At 31.8% G+C, this 14,713-nt stretch overlaps 1 protein-coding gene across 2 annotated transcripts; it reads left to right on the forward strand.

Annotated features, from left to right (window-relative positions):
• The first annotated feature begins 4,698 nt into the window (after positions 1-4,698).
• LOC124911439 (lysine-specific demethylase JMJ25) lies at positions 4,699-10,732 on the forward strand. 2 transcript variants are annotated; one of them, XM_047451922.1, is made up of 14 exons: positions 4,699-5,291; positions 5,355-5,512; positions 6,145-6,305; positions 6,384-6,483; positions 6,576-6,708; positions 6,825-6,879; positions 7,130-7,781; positions 7,876-8,205; positions 8,571-8,759; positions 8,836-8,908; positions 9,508-9,593; positions 9,956-10,075; positions 10,187-10,257; positions 10,434-10,732. In XM_047451922.1, the coding sequence occupies exons 1-14, from the start codon at positions 4,976-4,978 to the stop codon at positions 10,537-10,539; spliced, it is 2,550 nt and encodes an 849-aa protein (XP_047307878.1). In that variant the 5' UTR covers positions 4,699-4,975; the 3' UTR covers positions 10,540-10,732. The 2 variants fall into 2 exon arrangements, with proteins under 2 accessions (XP_047307878.1, XP_047307879.1); XM_047451923.1 differs by having other exon boundaries at positions 4,700-5,291; positions 5,355-5,437.
• The last annotated feature ends 3,981 nt before the right edge of the window (positions 10,733-14,713 follow it).

Below are 14,713 nucleotides of genomic sequence, written 5' to 3' on the forward strand. Positions count from 1 at the left end.
ATACCCCCAAAATACCCAAAAAAAATAATGAACATAATTTTTATTATGTTTTTAAAAATATTTTTTTGTGCAATTTGGTGAAGAAAAACGTAAGAAAGGATTAAAAATTTGATTTTAAATAATCCTTTTATTAAAAATATAAATTGATGATCCAGTGTGGTTGAAAATAAAAAATTTAATTGCATCAGGATTCAGGACCATCGGATCAACGCTAAATTTTCATCTAGCGCTCAAGAAGATGCCACGCCTATCGGTTGTAGCCAAACGCGCGCGCTCGGGTTCACACGGATCAACTAATGGGACGTTTACCCCGTTAGCTCGATCACCCAAACGCTAACGGATCTCTAACGGAATGCTAACGAATCATTCAAGTAAACGAAACGACGTTGTTTCGTTCTTCTTCTTCGCAAACTCCGGAGGCTCGCGACGAACGCCGACGACCTTCCAAAAGAGTTATCTCTTCCAATACTTGACATTGTCCCTTCGTTTTTTCACCCATGTGTACGTCTTCTCCCCGTCTTCAATTCTTCTAGCCTTTGAAGTTAAGATCTATGCTCTAGCTAGGTTGTCAAAGACGAACAAGAATTTAAGGATAAGATTTTATAAGCCAAATTGAAATCGAATTTGACTTTAATAACCGACCTAGTTGAGTATAAATACTCTCTAAGTATTCTTCTTTCAATCCATCAAACAATAATCATATATTATGGTCTAACTTGAAGAATCAAGAAATCCGGTGAAACTGGATTTTTGTAAAAATCCTCTTCGGCGATCAAAGCTTCGATCTAGGCTTTGGAAAGCTTCCCACACATCATTGGAGTGTTCTCAAATTGTAGGTAAGCTTCTAGATCGATTGTAATTCAAATTGTGATTGAAAATTGAATTTTTTAAGTTCGATCGGGTTGATCATTTTCAAGGCTCAATTTCGTATTTTCTTAGTTTAGAATCACTCCTTAGATTATTTATGAACTTTCTGTTAAAAGAGATTTGATCAAATCAACTTAAAATAAAATTTGGTTTCAAAATCTGGATTTTTTAATTTGATGTTATTGAGCTTTTAAGCTGGAATTTTGGTTCAATTAGTTGCCTAACATGTTTGTAAACATGTTGGGATGATTTCCAAATTATAATATGAACATCCCGATCATGATTGAGCTAACTGAAATTTTGAAAAAATAAATTTGAATTTTGGTTTTAAAAATTATTACAGAGCTTGAATGATTTTATTGTTTTAGTTGTGTCCGACTATGTTCATTATTTCAAAGCTGTTGGAGCAAGAATTAGGCCATGAGATGGCCTAATTCAAAAGATCCCAATTTTTCCCCTAAAAAAGGTTTTAAGAAATTGATCCTTGTAATGATTGTTTGATCGGGATTAGGGTTATGGTTTTAATCTCCATAATCATATGAATCATTTACAACTTTATTTTTTTTTTGGGAAAACGACTTAACGTCATTTCATTAAAAATTCCCAAAAACGGGAAAAAAAAACCACGAGTTTAAGAGATCATTCTAGACAGGCCTAGAATGATTTTGAAGTCGTAACATTCTGAATAAAAGCTAAAAACGTAAATGAATTATCTGTTTACAATGCTTTCAATTCTAGTGAGTTTAAAAAACGGTAAATTCCAGTTCCTGCAGATATTCCAGTTCTGCTCCGTGCTTGGAATTCCTCTCCACGTTCCCGCGAGGGCGCTGCAATCCGATACAATATCTTAAATCATTTACAACTTACAGATCATGTTTTCATGATCTGTATCAAAAGATATGGCACCTCAATTTTTGACTAATTCAAGAACACTCGGTCCTCTTGGACCAAGGCAAATTACCGAGGTTCTTAGCCTAGGACCGAGAACGAGGAACCTGGGTTAGGCCGAGACCAAGAAAAATGACCGAGAAATCTAACATGGGTTCAAGATCAAGGAGCGATGTTCTTGAGTACCGAGACCAATGACCGATGTTCTTGAGTTAGGACCAAACCCGAGGATCGAAGTTCTTAGCCTAGGACCGAGTTTTCTAACATAAGACCGAGTTTTCTAACTTGAGATTGAGCACTCCCTTTAGCCTAGGATCAATTTTTCTAACCTAAGACTAAGTTCCCTTTTATCCTAGGACCGAGGACCACTTAACCTATGACCGAAGAACTAGAATGGTAAACTTAGCTTGGGACCGAGCCTCCCAAACTCAAGATTGAGTATTCCAAGTTCGAGACCGAGCCCTCCAAATCCATGGACCCACACTCCCGAGCCTTAATCCAGATCACCCCGGTCTAGATCGAGCTCGTTCGAGCCCAAATCGGTATAACCGGACTCAAACTCTAGAACTCCAGTCATAAGGCCTGTTTGGTTCTACTTTTCAAAATCCAAGATTATTTTTGTAATTTTGGAATCCCAATCCATTTTTAAATCATCCCGAAAGGTCAAAAAATGATTTTTAAATATTTTCGGGATATTTCCCAAACAAATATTTTGACTAAGGCCCCGTTTGAAATTTATGTTTAAACTCTAATACTTTTTTGATATTTTCCAAGGTTTATTAATCAATCTTATATCAACGCAATCGCGGGTATGCCATTCTAAATAATTGTGTCCAATTATTTACGTAATTTAAACATATTCTTGTTTATTCTTGTTTAGGACCCTAGAATACTTATTGAATAATAAATGTTATAAATAGATTTTTTAAATAGCCAGACTTTTATAATAAAAAAAATAAAACCATCCTCTAACGGCTGGAAGGACATAGCGCGAAAGTCCTTGCCTGAGCGTAACCAAAAAACGAACCCCTTATAGAAACTCTAGTAAAAATACGTTTATACACGTATCTTTTACTGATTTTTCTAAAATCATTTGACGACTCTGTTATCAAATAAAATAATTTCTTAAATTATTTATGTCTGATTAATTTAAACTGGATTTCAAATCAAATTATTGTCCAATTACCACAAATCCCGAATAAAATTAATTACTTTTACATAATTAATTTTAAAAAACTCCTAAATATTCTCAAAATCTTTTTTAAAATAATGTTTTTCTTTAAAAAAATGTATAACACGCAAATCAAGGTTGAAACACATCAAACATCGAGTCACTCTGCGATTCTCCCGTATAGTCACGTGTCATTCAAATAAATGCTAAGCTGCGAGAGGACCATATCCCGGAAGTTATATATATTTAAAAAAATTCAAAATAATATAAATAAATTAATTCAAAATAATATAGTACAAATATATTTTAAATTATTTATTTTATAAATTAAATAATTATCAGTTTCTTTTTTTAAAATAATAAATTATATTGATTCAATTATTGTTAAAAAATTAATATTTAAATAATTATTTGTATAAAACCGCTAGACTTTTTGTTTAAAGGAGACTTGTTTTAAAATTTAGACAAGGTAAAGAAAAAAATATTGACATTCAAAAAAAATATATTGACACTAATATATATATATATATATATATATATCAGTGTATAACATGATATAAAATTAACTAGTTATTTTGTTTCTTTCACCATTACAACAAATTAATCCAACATTATTTTTTTCAGTTCACTTTAATAAATATTACATGATTTAAATTAGTATTTTTTTAGTTCTTAATAAATATAATATTTAACTCTTTAACTAATTTATAAGAATAATAATAACAAAGACTCTATAACTAGATCTAAGACATCTAACCGTGGCATTTCTAATTTTTGGGTAGGCTTGATATTTAACTTATACTCCGCATATTATATTTGGTTTATTCAGCTTATATTTAGTATCTTTGATAGGTTAATTATGCTCAGCTTATTTATTAGATTAGATAGAGTAAATATTTAAAGAAAAAATTGTGTTTAAAGTTTGATTAAATTTTTGCAAGCATATTACGTAAAATAATTATAACAGATTATTAGGTAAATGTTAAACGCAAAAATTATAAGTATCAAACAAGCCATTTTTTTATTATTATTATGAAATTGGAATGGGTTAAAATTTGAATTTTGTAAAATTTTAAATTATTTAAAAAATAATTATTATTTGTTATATTGAGAATATAAAGAATTTATTTTAATAAAAAAAAATTAAGATATCTATATATATATAATGATGCTTAATTTTTAAAGTGTCCGGATTGGCGGGTCGAGAGCTGTGGTTAATTTGGATACTTGGGTCGGATTGTGGGTTGACCCGTTTTTAAATTTAAAACGGTTAAAAATAAAATTAAAAATGCTAGAGGTATGTTTCGAACTTGCAACCTAACAAAACAAGTACAACTCTTTAACCAACTAGGCTACAAAGACTTTATATTTTAAATTCAACACCAAATTTGATAAACGCGGGACATTTTAATATTAATATAAGTTCAACTTTTTAACTAACTAATCTATATAGGTGTTGAGTAAATGGATACTTGGGTCGAATTGTGGGTTGACCCACCCATAAACTTAAAACGGTTAAAAAAAAATAAAAAATGTTATCCGTAATTTTTTTTCACGGTTTTATATTAATATTACTCGTGCAAATGCACGGGCTAAATGCTAGTTAATAAATAATGATAAATAAAATTAATAATTTTAAATAATGAATATTTTAGTATTTTAATTAGGAAAGTATTTTGAAAAAATAAATAAATAATTCAAATTGTAACTATCCCTTGCATAGGTCACACCGTCCCCCAAAGAGACACATGTTAACTTTCTTTCCCTTTTCGATTCTCATCCATCTATCATTGCCCTCTTTCATTGTGACCTTAAATATCATCACCAGACTTCTACGACTTGTAGAAGACAACGGACAACCCATTGATTCTTACAGTTGATTTAGGGCGGAATTTGAAGAAGACATTCAAGTTTGGGTCACCAAATCAAGTTAACTCGCGCAAGATCAAACTTTAGAGTTTGAAGGTAATAACCCACATAGAATCTTGAAGAAACATTATAATCTTTATCAAAAAAAAAGGAGAAGAACGATCTTTTTCCAACTGAGACATGGATCATTCTCGTTCAGCTTCTGGAATTGGTGAAGATGGTATTGGCATACAAGATGATCTGCGTTGTAAGCGTTCTGATGGGAAACAATGGCGATGTACGGCCATGTCTATGCCAGATAAGACAGTGTGTGAAAAACATTACTATCAAGCAAAGAAAAGGGCTGCAAATTCTGCAATGAGGGCCAGTTTAAAGAAAGCGAAAAGGAAAAGTCTTGGTGAAAGTGATGTATACATGGAGAGTAAAAGTGATGATATGGATACAACTCTTGTCAATGCAGAAGTTGAAGAAGTTGATCAATACCTTCCAACTTCAGGTAAGAAATTTAAGGAGAAATTGTTTAAATGTGAGCCATAATATTCACCTGAACCATTTGCAGATAGGAGTTTGCTAGTAAGTAATAATCTTGAACTGCCTGATGATCTGGAAAGAGATGGTGTCCACTATGAAGAAAATCACAAGGTGTACAAACTAAAGCACCCTTCTACAGATCCTTCTAAGAATAGATCTGACCTGTCTCTTGATGTTAGTACCTTGGTGTGTCAAACTGACAACACTCTTTTTACTTCTCCTTTTCTATTTTTCTTAATGCTCACATGGAATTCATCAAACATTTGCAACCTTGATTATCCAAAAAACTTTACTGTTAACTTGAATGACCATATTCTAATGGAATCCCATACTGAACTTGAGGATGCCAATTTTATTTACAACATTATTTTGTTGATCAAAATCACTTCAGATCTCAATTTGGAGGCCAAACTGAGGACTATGTAATCATTTTATGGATTGTGTAATTATGAATCTTGACATGGACCTGCTATCTGCTAACTTTGTTGTCTTTAATGGGAATAGCCCTTAAATATCTCCTATAGGCCTTATATAATATAAATAACTCATGACACATCCACGGATCATGTGGAAAGTACGAAACTCTAGGACTGGAGAAGGAAATGAAAAAAAAAGAACAGTAATGTTGAACCTGTAAGATAATAAAATCATAGGATATTGGATTTGCTAAGTGGCCATGGTGTTAAATTTAGAAAATATATTTGGGCTTATAAGATTTTAAAGTTATATGGTAGTGTCATTGCTTCTTAGTTGTCGTTTTCTTGTGGTTGCCTAAAGCATTGCTTGCTTCTTTTTTCATCTAATTAATTTATTTTCAGGACACCTCTGATGGAAGCTCAAATTCCAATGATGGAAGTGACGATCTTGATGGCAGTGGGGACCAAGCTTGCCATCAGTGCCAACGGAATGACAGGGTTAAAGTTTTCTGGTGCCTCAAATGTGATAAGAGAGGATATTGTGGTAGTTGTATCTCAACCTGGTAAGATAGAATTTGCAGGAGAAAGGCTTAGTTCACAAGCTATACTAATTCATTGACTATGCTTATTTCATATGTTAGGTATTCTGATATTCACCCGGAAGAAATTGAAAGGATATGTCCTGCATGTAGGGGAATTTGTAATTGTAAAGTCTGCATGAGGCGAGATAATCTGATAAAGGTATCATTAATAATCTTTGTTGTTATTGACCTTTTTATGCAAGTGAAAGATATATTTGCATGGTCTTATGATAGTCTTGAATCATTTGACAGGCAAGGATAAGGGAGATATCAGTACAGGATAAGCTGCAGTATCTTCACTGCCTTTTGTCTTCAGTTCTTCCTGTTATTAAGAACATCCATCATCAACAGTGTTTTGAAGTGGAACTGGAAAGGAAGCTTCGAGGTGAGGTTTATCATGTCTATTTTTCATGTTAAGGTTGGCGATTTATCTTTTTATCGATTTTATTTTCTCATATATCATATCAAGGTCTATTATGACATGACATTCATTTTGGCCAGGAAATGAAATAGATCTACCCAGGAGAAAGCTTAATGCAGATGAGCAGATGTGCTGGTATTCACAAAATTATTATTTTCTGTTTGATGTAATGCTATGAATAATATAGTTGTTCACAGATCTTTCATAGTGATTATGCAAAACTCAATAACAATCATCGGGTTTACATGTGAAGCTTTTGTTTTATCAAGAAAATTGATGAATGAGATTTATATAGCTTTTTCTACCTCTGAATCAGGGATCATGAAAATTATCTCTTGAATTATAGTTTCAAAGTCTTCTAGTTAACCACAGTTTCTTTCTGCAGTGACTGTTGTAGAATGCCTATCATTGATTATCACCGGCATTGTGCAAATTGCTCTTACGACTTGTGCCTGAGATGTTGCCAGGATCTTAGGGAGGCTTCAGTAACTCAAATTGCTGCAAGATCTGATTCTAATAAGACCTTGTTGAGAGAAGTTACATCTTCTAAGAGTAGGTTGAACTTATCTTTTAGATTTCCTAATTGGATATCCAACATCAATGGCAGTATTCCTTGTCCACCTAAGGAACACGGTGGCTGCGCTTGCTTATCGTTGACACTAAAACGCATCTTTAAGATGAACTGGATTGCGAAGTTGGTAAAGAATGCTGAGGAAATGGTTAGTGGCTGTAAGGTCAATGGAAATGGAAATGAATGTTTAGATGAAACTGGTTCGGGCAGCAGGCTTTGCCAATTTGCCTGCAGAGACTATAGCAATGATAATTTCTTATACTGCCCTTCTTCCGAAGATATCAGAGTTTGTGGAATTGGAGATTTCAGGAAGCACTGGGCCCAAGGAAAACCTGTTATCATTCAGGAAGTTTGTGATAGCTCATCAGTTTCAAGTTGGAATCCCATGGTTATCTGGGAAGGAACAGAGAAAATAAAAGATGATCACCGAGTGGTTAAGGCTACAGATTGTTTAGACTGGTCTGAGGTGAGATACAACTTTATATCTCACTTTCTTTTCTATAAATATTTCATGTATATTGTTATTAGATGTCTAACTTGAACCTCGTTGTCTTGGGCAGGTTAAAATCGAGCTTGGTCATTTTATGAAGGGATATTCAGAAGGTCGAATTCATGAAGATGGCTGGCCAGAAATGTTGAAACTAAAAGATTGGCCGTCCCCAAGTGCTTCTGAGGATTTCCTGTTATACCATCAACCTGAATTTGTTACTAAACTACCATTGCTTGAATATATTCATTCCAAATGGGGATTATTAAATGTTGCAGCAAAACTGCCTCATTATTCCTTGCAGAATGATGTAGGCCCTAAGATTTTGATTTCATATGGGATGTATGAGGAGCTTGGTAAAGGTGATTCAGTGGATAAACTTCACTTTGTCATGCGGGATATGGTGAGTTATTTGTTTTCAATCTCTTAGACCAATGTATGTCATTTAAATTAGGCTATCTTCTGGATTTGATCTCACAACTACTATTTACAAATTTATGATAAGCATCATTAAACTATTTATAACACCTGGCTAGAGTTGGGTCTAAGCCACCAGTTTTCATTGCCCAACATGAAGAGTGCTCTCTCTACTCTAGGTGAACATGATGCTTAGTTGAGAACACAACATTTATCTACTTTTTGTCTGAAATCTAAATGAATATGCATTATGAATATTTTATGTGGATGGAATATGATGTAGTTCTATAATGTCTTCATGAAGCTGTAGTGATATATAATATCGATTTCTGTTTCTTGCTGAATCTCTAGGTATACCTTTTGGTGCATACATGCAAGATAGAGCTAAATGGTTGGCCAAGGGCTGGTGAAGATAGTTCAAAGTCTGAACCAGGAGCATTTTGGGATGTGTTCCGCAAACAGGATATTCCAAAATTGATTGAATATTGTAGAGTTCATTCAGAGGAACTTGGGAGTCTTGAGCATTTGACAAATGAAAGTGTATGCACATCATCATGATCTATTATTAATGATTTAGTCCTAGTCTTCGTATTGCTGATTTTAAGCTTGATCTCAGGAAGAACGCCTTTTACATGATGGGGTGGTATACTTGAACATGCATCACAAAAGAACATTGAAGGAAGAATTTGGTGAGGGCAAATGATTTTTGTTACTTCAAGTGAATTGAACTATTGAAAGTTTGCTAAGAAATTGTTGCAAAATGTCTTGATTTATGGTGGATGCATCCTAGGAATATGTATTAATTATTACCATAATCTTTGTTTGGTGAGGAATTGTTGTTTTATTGTTAGTCCTAGTAATAGCTGTGTTGCTGCTCAACAGGAGCTTATCTACGTCATGATTTATCTTGCTTGTACTTATAACATGAAGGGGTTTCCTTGCTAAATGCCTGGATAATTTCTCTTATTGAGTAAGAAGGTCGGGTGATTATGGTTCTGGAGTGCTGGGTATTTAATAATTAAATTGTTAGTTGTGTCATAGCAATAGGATTTCATTCTGAATGACCTTGAGAAGAGATGGTTTATGTTATCTTTCTGACCTGATTTTAGAGAAAAGACAAGTATGTCTGCAGGTTGTTGGAGGGTTAGATACTTAGATTACCGGAGTAACAACCAAAGGCCAAGTATACTAGGATTGTTAATAAGTTGAACTGCAATTTACTGTTTACTAATTTATTGTAAATTATATGGTTGATCCTGGAATCAATTAATTTTCTCCCCTTTCTTAGGAGTTGAACCATGGTCCTTTGAACAGCGATTGGGGCAAGCAATTTTCATTCCTGCTGGATGTCCTTTCCAAATGAGGAATACTCAGGTAGCCTATACTAAATCAATTAAATCAAAATAACTTTACGTGGATATTGCTTTATCTATTGTGTTGGTCAAATGCCTTGATCTATGTCTGTTGGGTCACTTGTCAACAAGTAGCTGAAGGCCCTATATGTATTGACATACCAGTAAATCCTTTAAGATCTTCTGGAGCTATTTCCATTCTAGGTGTTATAGGGTAAATCTTTGATGATAAAGAGCTTTTCTTGGTGTGTAAGATCTATGATGAAACTTGTTGCAGTTTGGGATACATAGAAATTTGCAGGAGAATGTTAGTAAATAGAAGAGTGATGATGATTCACTACAAATGTTGTCTAAATTTCTTTCCCTTGTGAGTTTTCATTGCAGTCCACAGTTCAACTGGCACTTGACTTTTTGTCCCCTGAAAGCCTGGGTGAGGCTGTAAAGTTGGCAGAAGAAATACGCACCTTTCCAAATGATCACAATGCAAAACTTCAAATGTTGGAGGTCAGGCAAAGATACAGCACTTTTTTCCAATCAATTGCTCCTCTTGTGTCTTCTTCACAAGTTTATTTGATATTGAACTTGTTCTTATTCACTTTGTTGTCTTATATGCAGGTCGGTAAGATATCAATATATGCTGCGAGTTCAGCAATCAAAGAAGTCCGGAAGCTGGTTCTAGATCCTAGGTAGGATATTAGCTTCCATAATATAGATTGACAATGATGTTAGGCAGGCTAGGCTATATGACAATTATAGCTTCACCAAAAAAATCATATAAATGACAATTAGTTTCACTTGTTTTAAATTTTCAAAATTCCCATGTTCTTTTTTTTCCCCCTTGAATTTGTCTCATCTCTTGCAGGCTTGGGTCTGAACTACTATTCGAGGATCCTAATCTCACTGCACTTGTTTCCGAAAACTTGGAGGAGATGGTCAAGTGGAGAAAGGTAACTTGTAGTTCATCATAACTTTACACTGGACGAGATGTGTTTGATGATGATCAGTTGGTGATGATGTGTTCTTGAGGTCTTCTATTGCTTCCTGTAAAAATAACAAAACAAAAGAAAGGAAGCTACTATCTTTCCCATGACTGAAATTTAATTTCTGTTTACTATAGTTTCAAACCTCTTTTAGTTTTCTTATATAGTCTTATTTATTTGAGATGCATGAAGTGTTTTTTTATTAAGTATTTGATAATAATTGATTGTCACTTTTTTTTTAATCAAAATTTGTTCCTTGGAGAATGTTAATTGACCTCCCACATTTAAATCAAATCTAGTGAGAATTGATTCTGAAATTTTTATTTTCTTAAATAACTCTTTCTACTTGGACTGACTTAAAATTTGACTTCAAACCTAAGTTTTTATGTGTTTTTTCTTGTTGGTTCTCCTATTTTGATTATCATTTTTAACTCAAAACAATGTTTTGTTGTACCTTTCTTATAGAAATCAAAATATAAAGTTTAAAGATGTTAAATTTGTTTAATTACCTCATTATTTTTATCAAATTAAACCATATACTAAGCCTACTGTCATAATGATAAAAATTAAAAGAAACTTGGGTTCATAAAAAAGCAAGTAAATTATAAGAAACTTGGGTTCATAAAAAAGCAAGTACATGTAAGGTTCTGAAAACTATATCAATTTTTTTTTGGGTGAAGGGTTGAACCATCGGTCAAACTAATTTTTAATTTAATAATGATTGCATTAAGTTAGTTAACAAATCAATTTGACAATTTCTATCCGAAAGTTGGAAATCCAAAATCCTCACAAATCCATTCATTAAAAATATCAATTAAATAATAAAAATTCAAAATTTTCATATATGGTCATGTTGTGAGAGTATCTATTTATGAAAGATTAAATCAAATAATTTAATATAAAAAATGTAAAAACACTCTAGATCCAATAATTTTGTCTCTTCTACCGTTAAAAGGCGACGGCACATCCTCAAAAAATGATCATTAATACAATAAGAAGGTATAATCATCAAACAACCCATCAACAATTGAGAGTATTATGTGGATAAAGAATTTTAATTTGTTTTATTTGTTATAACATATTTTAAAGAGAAATTATTAGGAGAAGGAATTTGAAAAGAAAAAATGAAAGAATGACGTGATTCAATTTGATTGGCTGAGAAAATAAAATATTTTTTCTTTCTTCTTTTTTTCTTAGGATACTACGTTATTTCATTCTCTTTCCAAAATTTTCTTTCTTATCACTCCTTCTCTATTTTTAAATAGTAGGTAAATTAAAAAAAATAATAATAATAAGTGAGAATTTAGGGAAGTGAATGATGTATTATCACCTCATTAGTTAGAAAAATGAAAAAATGTGAAAAAATAGTTATTTATCCACTAAAGGTAGCATCAACCTAACTTGAGAAAAGAGAAAAATTATTTTATTTTTTTACCCAATCAAATCAAATTGCGTCATGTGATTCTCTCGCTCAAATTCGTTACAACTATTATTTCTCTTAAAATAAATATTATATTCTATCTCATCGCATCTTCTTAATTAAATCTTTACCTTTCAATCTTTTCCATGAAAGGGGTTTAAAGTAATAAAATATTTAAATTAAACTCAATTTTTGCACTTTCCAACCACACAAATTCATATTCATTAGTATTTGTATTTATATTAATAAGAATTTTCTTTCTTTTATACTCCCTTCATCTCATTCAAAACTTTACGGTTATTTTCACATTGAATTAATAAATAATGTATTATATGTGTAGCGGGTAGTTGGAATGTGTAAGAAAAGGATAAAAAAAAACTACAATACCTCTAAGTCTTGTATGCTTATAAAAAATAAATAAAACTAATTAACTTCTTTAATTATATGTTACAGTGCTGTTTACGGGAAATGATCAGTGAGGGAAATTTAAACACTACAATATTTCCCTTCAACTTTTTACATCAAAATATATAACAGTATAATATTTCTCTCCCTCTACAATGCTTTAAATACTTCATTACAAGACATTTACTATACATTCAATTACCAAAACAATATTAAATAAAAAACATAACATTAGTGATGATCAAAGAAATTATGTTGCAAAGTTGTTAAATTAAAGAGAGAAAGAGAGAAAAATTGTATTGAATTGTTATTCATGGTTACATAGATTATGTATATTATATATATAGACATTATAATTGACATATAAGAAAACTAAATAATATAATATTGATATTATCACAATTTATAATATCTTACAAATATATTATATTATACTTTAACATCCCCACTCAAACTCACGATGCAACTATAATAAGCATTGAGAGTTTGACAATTAGAAAACGAAAGCGTGAATAATAAGAAGTTACGCATCATTCTTAATCTTCTTTTCTTCCTTTATTTCTCTCTCCTGTCCGATCCATTGTCCATCCACCAACAACTCTTCTTTGATTCAAACCAATCAAAATTAACAACTAAAACTAATCAAACCAAGTTTCACAAACATAGAGAAAACTCAAACCAAATTCAACTCCCTATTTTCAATAACAACCAAACCAAGACCAATCAAACCAAGTTTCACACAAACATAGAGACAAACCAAACCAAATTCAACTTATATTCTCAACAACAACAACCAAATCAATCAAACAAAGACCAACCAAACCAAGAAAAATTAACCAAGTTTCAAAAACTCACTTCCGATTTTCTCTCCTCCAAGACTAATAATAAAACCAACCTTCTTATAAACCATCAAATTCAACCAAATTAACCGTCGATCTATCCAAGTTACCCTCCTCACTCAAGAACAAAAATAACCAAACTTATTTCCACCAAGCTACCAAAATCCCCAATCCAACTAGACGAAAACAAATCCACTCAAATGAAATCCAAAATTCAAGATAATCTGCTTAAGACCACCAACAAAAAAAAATATTAATAATAAATGATTAGGGCCCTCCATCAATGGCTAAGGTAACCATTGATGGAGGCAGTGGAAGACAATCATTTGATTGATTCAAGAACAATAACAAGACTCTAATACCATGTTAAACTAAAGAGAGAAAGAGAGAAAGAGAGAAAGATTGTATTGAATTGTTATTCATGGTTACATAGATTAAGTCTATTATATAGATATTATAATTGACATATAAGAAAAAACTAAATAATTATTATATATTACAAATATATTATATTATATTTTAACAACAGTAAATAAAAATAATTAACTTACTTAATTAAAATCAGTGAGGGAAATTTAAACACTACAATATTTCCCTTCAATATTTTACATCAAAATTTATAACAGTATAATATTTCTCTCCCTCTACAATACTTTAAAACTCCATTACAAGGCATTTACTAAATATTCAACCACCAAAATAATGTCAAATAAAAAACCTATCATTAGTGATGATCAAAGAAATTCCGTTGCACAGTATATTTTTTAGAGTTTCATTAATAGCGCACCACCTAAAGGAAAACTCACAGAGATAGAAAGAATTTTCGGCTACAGTCGTCAAACAATCAGTGTTATATGGAAGACAACAGTAATCAAAATTCAATCAGATAATCCCATTAATGTCATCAATAGAAAAATAGTTAAAACACAATAAAAAAAAATAGAATTTGATTCAGAAAAACTAAAGCAAATTCAAGTATCAAAAGGAGGAACATTTAGAAGCATAGACAATGAGATGGAGGTGAGCAAAAATACCGTTAAGAGTTGGTTCAAATAGGGATTGATCAAGGCTCATACAAATGCAATCAAGTCATAATTAACTGACAAAAATAAGTACAATAGACTGAAATTCTATTATCATTAAATGTTGATAATGATCAGAAAATTATCAAGTTCAAAAGTATGCAACTAACAGTTCATATTAATGAGAAGTGGTTCAATCTCACAAGAACCAATGAGAGATACTATCTTATCCCTAGGGAAGAAGAACCATATAGGACTTGTCAAAGCAAAAGGTTCATAACTAATGTTATGTTCCTTTGTGCAGTGGCAAAACCTGTATAGGGGATTAATGGTGAGTGCTTATTTGATAGTAAGATTGAGATATTTACATTCATATAATATGTACCCGTTCAAAGAAATTAAAAAACAAGTCAGCAGATACAGTGGAAATAAAAGCACTGGAATCAGACATTTTATGAAAAAAGAAGCTCAACTTA

Source organism: Impatiens glandulifera, chromosome 8 (assembly GCF_907164915.1).
Source record: "Impatiens glandulifera chromosome 8, dImpGla2.1, whole genome shotgun sequence".
Taxonomy (NCBI): domain Eukaryota; kingdom Viridiplantae; phylum Streptophyta; class Magnoliopsida; order Ericales; family Balsaminaceae; genus Impatiens; species Impatiens glandulifera.